At 43.8% G+C, this 12,860-nt stretch overlaps 1 protein-coding gene across 1 annotated transcript in view; it reads right to left on the bottom strand.

The window, feature by feature from the left end:
* The window catches only part of LOC128897327 (uncharacterized), a 101,834-nt gene extending 89,558 nt beyond the window's left edge, over nt 1-12,276 (bottom strand). The window contains 4 exon segments of the mRNA XM_054162917.1: nt 6,298-7,314; nt 11,564-11,903; nt 11,905-12,054; nt 12,182-12,276. Of these exon segments, the coding sequence (XP_054018892.1) occupies nt 6,298-7,314; nt 11,564-11,903; nt 11,905-12,054; nt 12,182-12,276 (1,602 nt within the window).
* Nucleotides 12,277-12,860: the final 584 nt, after the last annotated feature.

Raw genomic sequence — 12,860 nt, 5'->3', positions numbered from 1 at the left:
ATATCTTTAAAGCAAGATAAATGCCCTTCTGAAATATAGATTTAAAGAAATATGTTATTGAGATCTACATGAGAATAAATGGATAGAATTCCAGTGATGCAGGCCAAACTCAATGATCTAATAGAATTTGTGGCCTTAAAATACATGAAACTGTGAAGAGTTAACCAATAAACCATATAGTGATATTTTTTCTCCTGTCCAGTTCAGCCATTTATATACAATAAACCCTCCAAGAACAGAAAGAACACACTAGTACTTCCTTTTATGTTACACATTTGTATCTACCCTTGAAGGTTAAAATCTCTATAGTCAAATAATTGTGCTGAGTCTTTGTAGCTCTGTTCATGGAAGACTTAAAGGAGGATAATAAACACAGTCTCCCAGAATCTGTTGCTAAAAATTCAGTGGTAGCTACATTTATCAACTTCTCATACCTGCTCAAATTTACTGAGACAAAACTTATTTACGTAAGACAAAAGAGAAATACTCATAACGTACTGACAGTATTGGAACTAATGAGGTAAACATGACTTTCTCCTCTCCAAAACTATCAGAAATGTTGACTTGCTGGAACGTGTCCAGAGAAGGCCAACAAAGCTGGTGAGGGGGTTGGAGCACAAGCCCTATGAGGAGAGGCTGAGGGAGCTGGGGTTGCTTAGCCTGGAAAAGAGAAGGCTCAGGGCACACCTTATTGCTGTCTACAACTACCTGAAGAGAGCTTGTAGACAGGTGGGGGTTGTCTCTTCTCCCAGGCAGTCAGCACCAGAACAAGAGGATACACTCTCAAGCTGTGCCAGGGGAGGTTTAGGCTGGAGTTTAGGAAGAAGTTCTTCATAAAAAGAGTGATTGGCCATTGGAATGTGCTGCCCAGGGAGGTGTGGAGTTGCCATCACTGGGGGTGTTTAGTAAGAGACTGGATGGGGCACTTGGTGCCATGGTTTAGTTGATTAGATAGTGTTGGATGATAGGTTGGACTCAGTGATCTCAAAGGTCTCTTCCAACCTGGTCTATTCTATTCTATTCTATTCTATTCTATTCTATTCTATTCTATTCTATTCTATTCTATTCTATCCTATTCTAAATCCAAATAACTTTGGATTATCTTTTTGTAATTAAATATCCTCTTTCATGATTTGCATCAAAACTGATTCAGAAAAGTCCTGTTGTGTGCTGTGTATAAATTACCATCAAGAGAATCAGAGCTTTTTCTGTAAAATATGTATCAACTCACCTCAAAACATGTATTACTTAATAAGTGATTTGGTCTTGCACAAGAATTTTATGAACTAATGATCTTTCAGATGTGTCACCTGTTATATTACAGCAGGTTATTTTGGCACAGAACATTGGAAAGAGTAATTTTTCAACACACCATGATAAAAATACATAAAAATCCTTACACTGAGTTTGAGGATGTCTCTCACTTTTCCCTTAACAAAAAATATCTTATCTTAGAAGTTAGTAATATAATTCCATTACTTCTCAGATTCTGATGAACCTGTGCATTAAAAGTAACTTAATTACATCTTATGGGTATTTGTTTAAAACATTGCAGAAAATGTGTTTGTCATTCATCATAGACATCAGAACAGTCCTTCACTTTTCAGAATCCTTGGTTTGGCAGTGTTATACAATGTTCTACAATGTTCCCACTTTCTGAACCAAAACAGTAATGGTCAAAGACTGAAAAGAGAATTCATAGCATTTAAGTTCGTAATAGGAAGAATCTAAGAAAAAAATCCCTTCATCTGTTGATTGTGTCTATCTTTCTTTTGTTGATAAAATCAGTACTGTTAGAGCTATTATTTGACTTCTGATATTTTCTACGAAATCTTCACTTCTGTGTTCTTTTTCTTATCTGGAGACTGAATAATCTGTAGGCTCAATCAGTTTTCACTACTGCTATTTTCATCAAATTGATCTGGTAAATTGTGTTCCTCCTCAGTTCCTCTGTTCTAATACATTTGCCTAGCATTTTCTAACTCATGTGAACTGTATATAATGCTTTTCTACTTCAAATTGCAGCAGACAAATAAAATGACCTTTAAAACTGAGGACAACTAGCAATGCATGCCCAAGAGTTAAGCAACAGATTTGTGCATTTCAGACAAATGAGGATAAATTCTCCATTTCTGCAGTACCAAAACTTCTCTTTTTTTTTTTCTTCATTTTCTTCTTCAAATATTGTCTCTGTGTAGGTAACACATTACAAAAACTTAAACCATGTCATGGCAATGATGAAAACTGAAGAAGAGGAAACAAATATATTAGCCTAAACAAACAAACAAACAAAAAAGCCACCACCAAACCAAACAAACAAACAAAAAAAAACACACACAAAAAAAACCCCAAAATGAAACAAACAAACCAAAAAAACTTTAAACTTCTTTTGAAGTTCATTTCTTAGGCTGAAAGATATCACGGGGAGATGACAGATCTGCTGCCACTGGGTTAATTTAAAGCTCCTATAAATTACATCACCTGGCTAAACTTGTCTCCCACAACCTTATACTCAATGAAGATTCATTATAGAATGTCAGATTGACATGAATTTTACATGAATGAATCCTCAGTTAATTGCAAGTAGAATCTGCTTCTTTACATTTCCTGAGCAACAGAGAAATATGTTACCCTAAGAAGCATAATAAATTTATCACAGCTAGAAGCTCATCCCAGCCTAACCAGCCTTCTAGTATGACTGCTAAGAAAGAGAGGTAACAGTGAGAAAGAAGCTTTCTGAGAGACATCTTCATGGATTACTTTGCCCACTGATCAAAATCAAACATTCTCAGAGGTATATTTGATACTTTGTATACCGTGACTGTGTCTCCCCTATTGAAGCAATAGCAAGGGAAATTTTGCTACCTCAGGAATGTTGCCAGGATACGTTATGATGAAATAAAAGTGAAGACTATTCCTGTCATGGTTGGTCATATGAACTAGAAGGCTAGGAATTAATCAGAGTTTGTATTTGTTTGTAACTACAACCTTAAATGTTGCAGTGTAAAGACCTTTTATCAATGAGGTTCAGAGAAATTAAAATTAGAAATACTTCTCTTGGTGAGAGACGTGATACACTAGTTTTCAGGGGGTTTGCATGGCAATATAACCCTTATAAGTAATTTAGAAATACTTTTGAGATATTTGCTATTTTGACTCATTAGTATTCAGAATAAGTTTTCCTCTGATTAATCCTTGATGTAGGAAGTTAAGAAATTACATATTAATACTATCTGGGGACATAGTACAACTGTAATTCATCTTTTTCCTAATTAGAAGTGTAAGTATTTTGTATAACAAGATGCATTTTCCTTAGAGGATCTGGATTTCAAAAACAGTCACAACAAGACCATCAGTATCATAAAATCATAGAATGTTTTGGGTTTAAATGTACCTCAAGGATCATCTAGTTCCAATCATGGGCAGGGATACCGTTTACTAGATCATGCTGCTTAAAGCCCCATCCAGCCTAGCCTTCAACACTTCATGGAATCATGGAATCATAGAATCAATGAGGTTGGAAAAGACCTCAGAGGTCATCCAGTCCAACCTATCACCCAACACTTCATGACTAACCATGGCTTCAAGTGCCATGTTCAATCCTCTTTTGAACACCTCCAGGGACGGTGACTCCACCACCTCCCTGGGCAGCACATTCCAATGACACATAACTCTTTCCAGACTCCGTGAGGAGCTTGTTCCAGTGCCTCCTCACACTCATAGTAAATAATTTCTTCATGTTTAAAGCCATTATTCCTTGTCCTACCACTGCATACCTTTGTAAAAAATCCATCTCCAGCTTTCCCGACGGCCTCCTTTCAGTTCTTGAAGGCTGCTATAAGGTCTTCATGCAATCTTCCCTTTTTCAGGCTGAACCACCACATCTCTCTCAATCTGCTTTTATAGGAGAGGTGCTCTAGCCCTCTGATCATCTTCATAGCCCTCCTATGGACTTGCTTCAATAGGACCACGTCCTTCTTATGCTGCAGGCCTTAGAGATGAATGCAGTACTCCAGGTGGGGTCTCATGAGAATGGAGTAGAGGGGCAGAATGACCTCCCTTGACCTGCTGCTCGTATTTTCTGGGCTTCAAGCATACACTGAAGTTCCATGTTGAGCTTCCTGTCAGCCAACACCGCTAGGTCTTTCTCCACCAGGCCAGTTTAAATCCATTCTCCATCCAGTTGTTATTTGTGCTTGGGATTACCCCAACCCAGGTGCAGAACCTCACATTTGGTCTTGTTGAACTTTTTAATATTTTCATGGGCTGACCTTTCAAGCCTCCCAAGGTCCCTGTGGATGGCATACATTCCCCTCAGAGTCTTGAACAAATCACATAGTTTGGTGTCATCAATAAACTTGCTAAAAGTGCAGGTAATCTCACTGTCCTTGTTGCTGACAAAGATGTTAAACAACAATACATCCCCCTGAGGAGTGCTGCTTGTTACTGGTTTCTGCTCAGACATTAAGCCATTAAACACAACTCTTTGAGTGCAAGGATCCAGTTAATTCATTGTCCACCAGTTGGTCAATCTGTCAAATCCATGCCTCCCAAATCTAGAGATAAGTATATAAAGTGGGACAATGTCAAATGTTTTGCGCAAGCCCACGTAAGTAATATCAGTTGCTTTTCTCTTATTCACCAATGCTGTAAATCCAGGCCACCAAATTTGACAAACATTAAGCCATGTTGACTGCTACCAATCACCTCCTAGTTTTCTATGTGCCTTACAATAATTTCTGGGAAGATTTCCTCCCTGTCCTACCAGGCACAAGATTTGGACTGACTGGCCTGTAGCTCCTTGAGTCTTTCTTTTTTGCCTCTTTGAATATTCATAGATTCATAGAATGGTTAGGGTTGGAAGGGACCTCAATGATCATCTAGTTTAAACCCCACCTTCCACTAGACTGGGTTGCTTATCCAGCCTGGCTTTGAACACCTCCAGGAAGGGGGCATCCACATCCTCTCTGGGCAACCTATTCCAATGTCTCAGCACTCTCATTGGAAATAATTTCTTTCTATTATCCAGCCTAAATCTCCCCTCCTCATGATGATGAGGGGCAGGGAGTAACTGAGATGTACCTAATTTTTAAGAGCTGTTCAATTGAGAGCTGAAGAGCCCCAGTTATAACAAGTCCTTGCTATTGCTTGTCCCATGAAGCTACAAACAAGGCATATCACGTTCAAAGACAACACTGAACTCCCCAAATTTAGTCAGTTTTAGCATTTTAAGAGAAACCCCCAGTTATTTTAAACTAACCACATCACTTTAGTGCCTCCATGCTGCTATACTTTACTTTTCACAGACACTTGTGAAGTGAAAGACTTCTGAACTCCAACCCTCAAGCGTTACTCAATAGTCAGAAATCCTTGAGGCATGCAAGCAATGAACTAAGGGAGCTAGATGATCTTTGACTCACTGCTGCTGAAAGAGCTTTAGCAGTACAGTGGAACTAATGCAATATCAACACCATTTCCAGTCAGTGGGAGCTAATTGGCCCCAACTTCTCAATTATGATGGATAATGGCTTAACTGACAGTTCCCTCAGGACCTGCTAATGCACAGCATCAGCTCCCATGAACTTGAACCTGAACTGAAACCACTTCAGGTTTCATAGATTGTCTTCAACTTCATCTTCTGTGGTGGGTGTTTCCGCATGCTCTTAGTCTCTGCCTTTGCCTTCTGCGTCTTGGGCAGTGTGTCTGGAGTGCTTGCCAGTGAAGACAGAAGCAAAGAATTCTCTGTGTAGCTCAGCCTTAGAATACATAGAATACATAGAATAAACCAGGTTGGAAGAGACCTTCAAGATCATCGCGTCCAACCCATCAACCAATCCAACACCACCCAAACAACTAACCCACGGCACCAAGCACCCCATCAAGTCTTCTCCTAAAAACCTCCAGTGATGGTGACTCCACCACCTCCCCAGGCAGCCCATTCCAATGGGCAATCACTCTTTCTGTATAGAACTTTTTTCTAACATCCAGCCTGAACCTCCCCTGACGCAGCCTGAGACTGTGTCCTCTTGTTCTGGTACTGGCTGCCTGGGAGAAGAGACCAACATCCGTCTGTCTACAACCTCCCTTCAGGTAGTTGTAGAGAGTAATAAGGTCACCCCTGAGTCTCCTCTTCTCCAGGCTAAGCAACCCCAGCTCCCTCAGCCTCTCCTCGTAGGGCTTATGTTCCAAACCCCTCACCAACTTTGTTGCTCTCCTCTGGACTCGTTCCAGCAAGTCAACATCCTTCCTAAACTGAGGGGCCCAGAACTGGACACAGTACTCGAGGTGCGGCCTAACCAGTGCAGTGTACAGGGGCAGAATGACCTCCCTGCTCCTGCTGGCCACACTGTTCCTGATGCAGGCCAGAATGCCATTGGCCCTCTTAGCTGCCTGGGCACACTGCAGGCTCATGTTCAGTCTACCGTCGACCAGCACCCCCAGGTCCCTCTCAGCCTGACTGCTCTCCAGCCACTCTGACCCCAGCCTGTAGCTCTGCATGGGGTTGCTGTGGCCAATGTGCAGAACCTGGCACTTGGATGTGTTAAATCTCATGCCGTTGGACTCTGCCCATCTGTCCAGCCTGTCGAGGTCCCTCTGCAGAGCCTCTCTACCCTCCAGCAGATCAACTCCTGCGCCCAGCTTGGTGTCGTCAGCAAATTTACTGATGATGGACTCGATGCCCTCGTCCAGATCATCAATAAAGATGTTAAAGAGCATGGGGCCCAGTACTGATCCCTGGGGCACACCACTGCTGACTGGCTGCCAGCTGGATGTGGCACCATTCACCACCACTCTCTGGGCTCGGCCCTCCAGCCAGTTCCTAACCCATCGCAGTGTGCTCCCATCCAAGCCATGGGCTGACAGCTTGGCCAGGAGTTTGCTATGGGGAACGGTGTCAAAGGCCTTGCTGAGGTCCAGGTAGACTACATCCACAGGCCTCCCCACATCCACCAGGCGGGTCACCTGATCATAGAAGGAGATCAGGTTGGTCAGGCAGGACCTGCCCTTCCTAAACCCATGCTGGCTGGGCCTGATCCCTTGGCCATCCTCTAAGTGTTGTGTGATTGCACACAGGATGACCTGCTCCATAATCTTTCCTGGTACTGAGGTCAGGCTGACAGGCCTGTAATTCCCTGGCTCATCCAACCGGCCCTTCTTGTGGATGGGTACCACGTTGGCCAGCTTCCAGTCATCTGGGATCTCTCCAGTGAGCCAGGACTGATGAAAAATCATGGAGAGTGGCTTGGCCAGCTCATCTGCCAGCTCTCTCAGCACCCTAGGATGGATCTCATCTGGTCCCATGGACTTGTGGGGGTCTAAGCTGCTGAGGAGAGCTCCTATCACTTGCTCATGGAACACAGGGAAACTATGCAGCTCCCTGGCTCCTTCTGCCAGCTCTGCAGGCCAGCTGTCTGGTAGACGTTCTTTCCAGCTTCTCCATGTCACAGGTAACCAGGTCTCCTGCTTCCTTCTGGAGAGAAGCTACATTTTCTCTGGCCTTTCTTTACGCACTGAGGTATATACAGAATCTTTTCTGGTTGTCCTTAATGTCCTTTTCCAGATTTTATTCTAACAGGTCTTTATCTTTCCATTTCTGGTCTCTGTCTGCTTGGATAATTTCTTTGTACTCCTCTCAAGCTACATATCATTGATTCCATTCTCTGTAGGCTTCTTTTTTGAGTTTGTCTAGGAGCTACTTGTTCATCCACACAGGCCTACTGGCACCTTTTCCTGGTTTCCATTTTGTCAGGATGCATTGGTCCTGGAGGAGATGCATTGGTGGAGATGATCTTTGAATACAAAGCAGATTTCTTGGCTCTCTTCTACCTCCAGGGCTGTATCACATGGTACTCTGGCAAGCAGATCTCTGAAGAGGCCAAAGTTTCCGCTCCTGAAGTCCAAAGTAGGCAACTTTCTATACACCCTCCTCATTGCCCTGAGAATATTGAACTTCACCATTTCACGGTCACTGCAGCCAAAGCTGCCATCAAAGACAGAGACAAAAAGTCATATGCCCACCAGCCCCACCTCTTTGGTGAGAACAAGGTTCAGCATAACACCTCTCCTTGTGGTTTCTCTATTACTTGCAGAAGGAAGTTCTCATTGTAAGGGACCAGATCTGGCTCAGCATTGTTGGGAGAATTGTTTGGGACATGGGGGGCCTGGCCTTGCCCCCCTGGAGTTGACCAAGGGGCTCTGGGGCCTGGGAGACTCCCTAGCAGGACTTTGGGGCCCTGCAGACTCCCTGACAGGAGAGTCAACGGAAAGAAGAGTTCGGAGCCCTGGAGATTGCATCAAGTGTGCACTTCACTGCTGAACTGGAGCAGGTGGCTATTTTTAGCAATGGTTTGAAACTATAAAAGGTGTTGCAGTATGGTGGGCTGGTTGTCAACTGTTGAGGGTGTCACCTGCCAGGAATGAGTCAGCTACTGGGGAGATTGCTGCTGCTTGTGAGCATCACCTGCTGTGAGGAGCTGCTGCTAAAGAAATGCTACTGCTAGGGTGAGAGCTGCTGCTGGAGCAACCACTGCTGGGGAGCCACTTGTGAAGGAGCTGTTTGCAAAGAGTCAGTTCCTGAGAAGACAGATGATAGAGAATGGAACTGTTGAGGACTGTCTGGGCTGCCATCCTGCCTGGCCCCTGCCTGCCTCCCCAGTTCATTTTATCCCCACTCACATGATTGTGACACACACTCCTTATAGATCAGACCACCACAATATTTATACCTGTTTCCTGTTAATGAACTGGTTTGGCACTTGACTCTGTTAGTCTGAATTCTGTTCTCGAGAATGTTAAGTTAGTCACATTAAAGGTCCAATTGGGCACCACTCAGAAGTTAAGCTCAGCCACCCCCAGCCCTTCTGATTTCTGAGGACAAGCTGGAAGACAAGAGAGTTTAACTTCCACCAAATTACCCACTGTTGGACCATGACACTCATCAACCCATTCCAGGAACCTGCTAGATTGCTTGTGCCATGAAATGTTGCCTCTACAACAGATCCCAGTCACTGAAGTTCCTCAGGAGAACCAGGGCTTGTGAATGTGAAGCTGTTCCTATCTGTCCAGAGAGGGCCTCATTCAGTCAGTCTTCCTGGTCAAGTGGCCTATAGCAGCTGCCCACTATAATGTCCTCTGTCCTTGCCCTCTCTAATCCTGACTCATCATCTCTCCGTCAGTATCTCATTCTTGCCCAGGTGGAGATCCATACACTCCAGATGGTCATTGACATAGAGGACTCCTAAAGAGTCTGTATCTTTCCATTCCAACACTCCAGTTACAGAAGCCATCCCACTATGTCTCTGTGATGCCAATATGATCATAACCCTGCAGGTATGTGCAACATCTCTGACCCATCTTGTTTATTGCCCATTGTACATGTGTTTGCATAGAGACATTTATGTTAGTCCTCCTATCAAGCAGTCCTAGTGTCTAGAGTGCTGGAATTAATTTGTGCTTCTCTTCAGGTGCTCTCTGAGTTCTGGGCATCTGTTGCTGCCACTAGCATCAAACTGATTGGATGCATTGTGGTTCTCCTTGCCTGGCAACTTTAGTTTAAAGCCTTCAGCAAACTCTTGCCAAACTCTTCAGCAGTTCGACAAGCCTAGGATCAAAGATGTTCTTCATGTTTTCTCAGTCCGGAAGAGAAGAGAGACTCAGTTCTTTTTTGAACATTCCCATGTTGTGAAATTAAAGGCACAAAGGAGGCCAAACATCAAAAGTGAGGCTACTTATTAACACAATAAAGTGGATGAACCAGAAGAAGTAGGGGGAGAGAGAGAGGAAAAAAATGGAGGAAGAGAGAGAACAAGAAAGGAATTATATTGCCACACCTTCCAGCTCCCCTTCCCCCAAGATGTTTTTGCTGGAGGAGGTCTGAGAAAGGGTGCTTTGGATTGGAGGACATTTCATGCTTGTTGACTAGTGCTGTCAACAGGGAGATATCCCAAAGTCTAAGTCCTTCTCTGAGCAGCCGCCAACATGTGTCTTCAGTGAAGATGTCTTTTTCTCCAGGAGTTCTTCTTTTCTTTTCACAGCAGGCAAAACTTAGGGCATGGAGAGAGGGTTCCTGCTCTGCTGCTTCCAGGCTGCACGGTGATGCCTTTTTCTCTCTTTGTCTGTCTTTTGCTGTCTGTTTCTCTCTGCCCAAGCTGCTAAGGTTCAGTGTCTTTTGTTCAGTCAATCATAGCTTCCCCTGACTAATGTCCTAGTCACATTAATGATGCAACTGCCAGGTGTGCTATCAGTGGGCAGAGCTGATGCAACAGACAGGTTGATCACAGCAATCTAATCCTTTTGTTGGATGTTGGAGGGTCTCTTCACCATCCCCTCCCTGGGCAGCTGTTGTCTGGATGTGAAGCAAAGGTGATTTTATCTTCGTTGATTCACATGAAGAGAGACAAGATTTAGTATCTTACAATGTTCTGTGACAGACGGGCCCCATCAGCCCCCATTAGACTGGGTTTCTCAAAGCAAGTCCCATGATCTGGATGTGACACCAGTCCCATAACCAATTATTGATTTGCTAGATTCAAGTGGCCCTTTCAAATCTTTTCCTTTTGACAAGGAAGATGAAATACTACCTGCATTCCAGAGTCCCTTACTGCTGCTCCCAGGCTGTATCACTGTTTCCTGTATGACAAAATGACAGCAGATATTGGATTGCATGAGGCTTGGCACTCATAAAGTGACATACCCAGTACCAGCCCCTAGTAATCAACATGTCTCTCCAGAGAGTGCATCAGGTTGGCAGAAGGGTGCCTCCATATTTCTTAGAAGAAAGTCAGCTAACTACTATCACCTATCACCTTAGTCATACTGATTGCTATACAGTGTTATGATCATAAGGAGGTTATTAATATTCAATAGGTGGAACAATTAATTAAAATATTAATAACTTTATGAATACACCCCACCCCAGAAAATATAAATAAAACCTATTTACTGGTTTGAAATATTCAGTTGTGGAACAGATATCTCACCAGCAAGAACATGTAACAATTTAAACAATATGAGCAATAATCCAGAAGCAACAAACAGCAATTTAAACTGTAAAGAAAAAAGGAAACATGAGCAACAGAGCTGGAGATTGACCACAGGGGTGGGGAGACAGGGAAACTCTAGAATTCTCTAGGGCAACAGACCTTTAACAGATGCTTATAAAAAAATCAGATTTCACAATTACTCACTGATGGTGGTACCACGCAGCATGCTTGGGGATTTAAACAAAACCAAAATGGCATCGACCACGTCAAAGCTGCAGGAGCACAGTTTCACTTTCTGTTGGCTTCTGCAGCTTGTTGCTAAGGCACATACAGGGTTTATCTCCGAAGGCTTTGTAGCTGAAAGCTTTGTAGAAAAGAGGTTGCTGCTGAAGCTTTCAGGGCTTGTTGGCTTGGTAGCTTTGCCTTCTTGGAGAGGTTCTTCAGCTGCAATCTTCGCAGTGGTGCTTGTTGCTTCTTCCAATAAAACAAAACTGTCCCGGGGACACTTGGCTCCTCCTGGGGTTTGTCTCTCATCCCAGCAAGATGCATCCATTCTGCTCCTGGGCTTTACAATGCTATACAGCAAGGGGTCTTGCAGTCTTGTCTGGGTAAACTGAAGCACAGCTGAGATTCCAGTCATCATCTGACTGCCGGGACTTTTCAAATATCATGAAGAGTGACTTGGCAACTACATCAGCTAATCCCCTCAGGATTATGTGATGCATTTCATCAGGTCCTATGGACTTGTATATCTTCAGGTTCCTCAGATGATCATGCACTTTTTCTTTGCTTGTAATGAGAGGGACTTTGTCTCCCTGGTCTCCATCTTGTGGGACATCAACATGAGATCCATGAGGAGAGGGGTTGCCAGTGAAGACTGAGGCAAAAAAGTTGCTGAGAACCTCATCCTTCTGCTCATCACACTGGTTCCCCACTCTTGCTCATCATAGGGGGAATGCTTTCTTTAACCTTCCTGTTCTGGTTTACGTACCTGTAGAACCCTTTCTTGGTTTGCTTTATATCCCTTGCCAAGTTCAGTTCCAGCTGCACCTTGACCTTCCTCACCTCATCCCTACACAACTGGACAATGTCCCTATACTCTTCCCAGGATGCCTATCCATTCTTTCATTTCCTGTGTAGTCCCAGCTTGCCCCTTAGTTTGATCAGCAGGTCTCAACTCAGCCATGGTGGTCTCTTGCCTTCCTTGCCAGATTTCTGAGATCTCTGATGCTCTATAGAAAGCATTCTTACAGATATACCAGCTCTTTTCTGCTCCCTTGCCCCTGAGGTCCATTTCCCACAGGGTCCTATTTACTAACTCCTTGAAGAGCTACAGTTTTGCTTTCCTAAAATTTAGAGTTTTAACTATGCTTCTCACGGGCTTCCTACCCCTTAGGACAGTAAACTGCACTAGTGCATGATCACTGAAGCCCAGGCTGCCTTCAGCTGACATCTCTGATGACTTCACTTGCACTTGTGACCAAGGGGTCAAATAATACATCCCCTCATGTAGGACTGTTAATTTCGTGTCTTAAGAAGTTGTCATCTAGGCACTCCAGGAGCCTCCTGTATTGTCTACAGCTAACTGTGCTACTTTTCCAACAGATGTTGGGGTGGTTAAAATTCTCCAGAAAGATGAGAGCTTGTGATTATGGTGTCTCCTCGAGCTGAAGTAAGAAAGCATCATCAATAGGCTCCACTTGATCAGGCAGCCTGTAGTGGACTCCTACCACAAGGCTCCCTTTGTTGTCCTGATCTGTGATTCCTATCCATAAGCTCTTGAGCTGCTTGTGGCTACTCTTTAATGACAACTCTTCACACTCTTCCCAGTTCTTTAGATAGAGGGCAACACCACCACCCCTTCATCTTCTTCTGTTC

Source organism: Dryobates pubescens, chromosome 7, assembly GCF_014839835.1.
Source record: "Dryobates pubescens isolate bDryPub1 chromosome 7, bDryPub1.pri, whole genome shotgun sequence".
Classification (NCBI taxonomy): domain Eukaryota; kingdom Metazoa; phylum Chordata; class Aves; order Piciformes; family Picidae; genus Dryobates; species Dryobates pubescens.
This window is presented reverse-complemented; position numbering and strand designations above follow the sequence as displayed.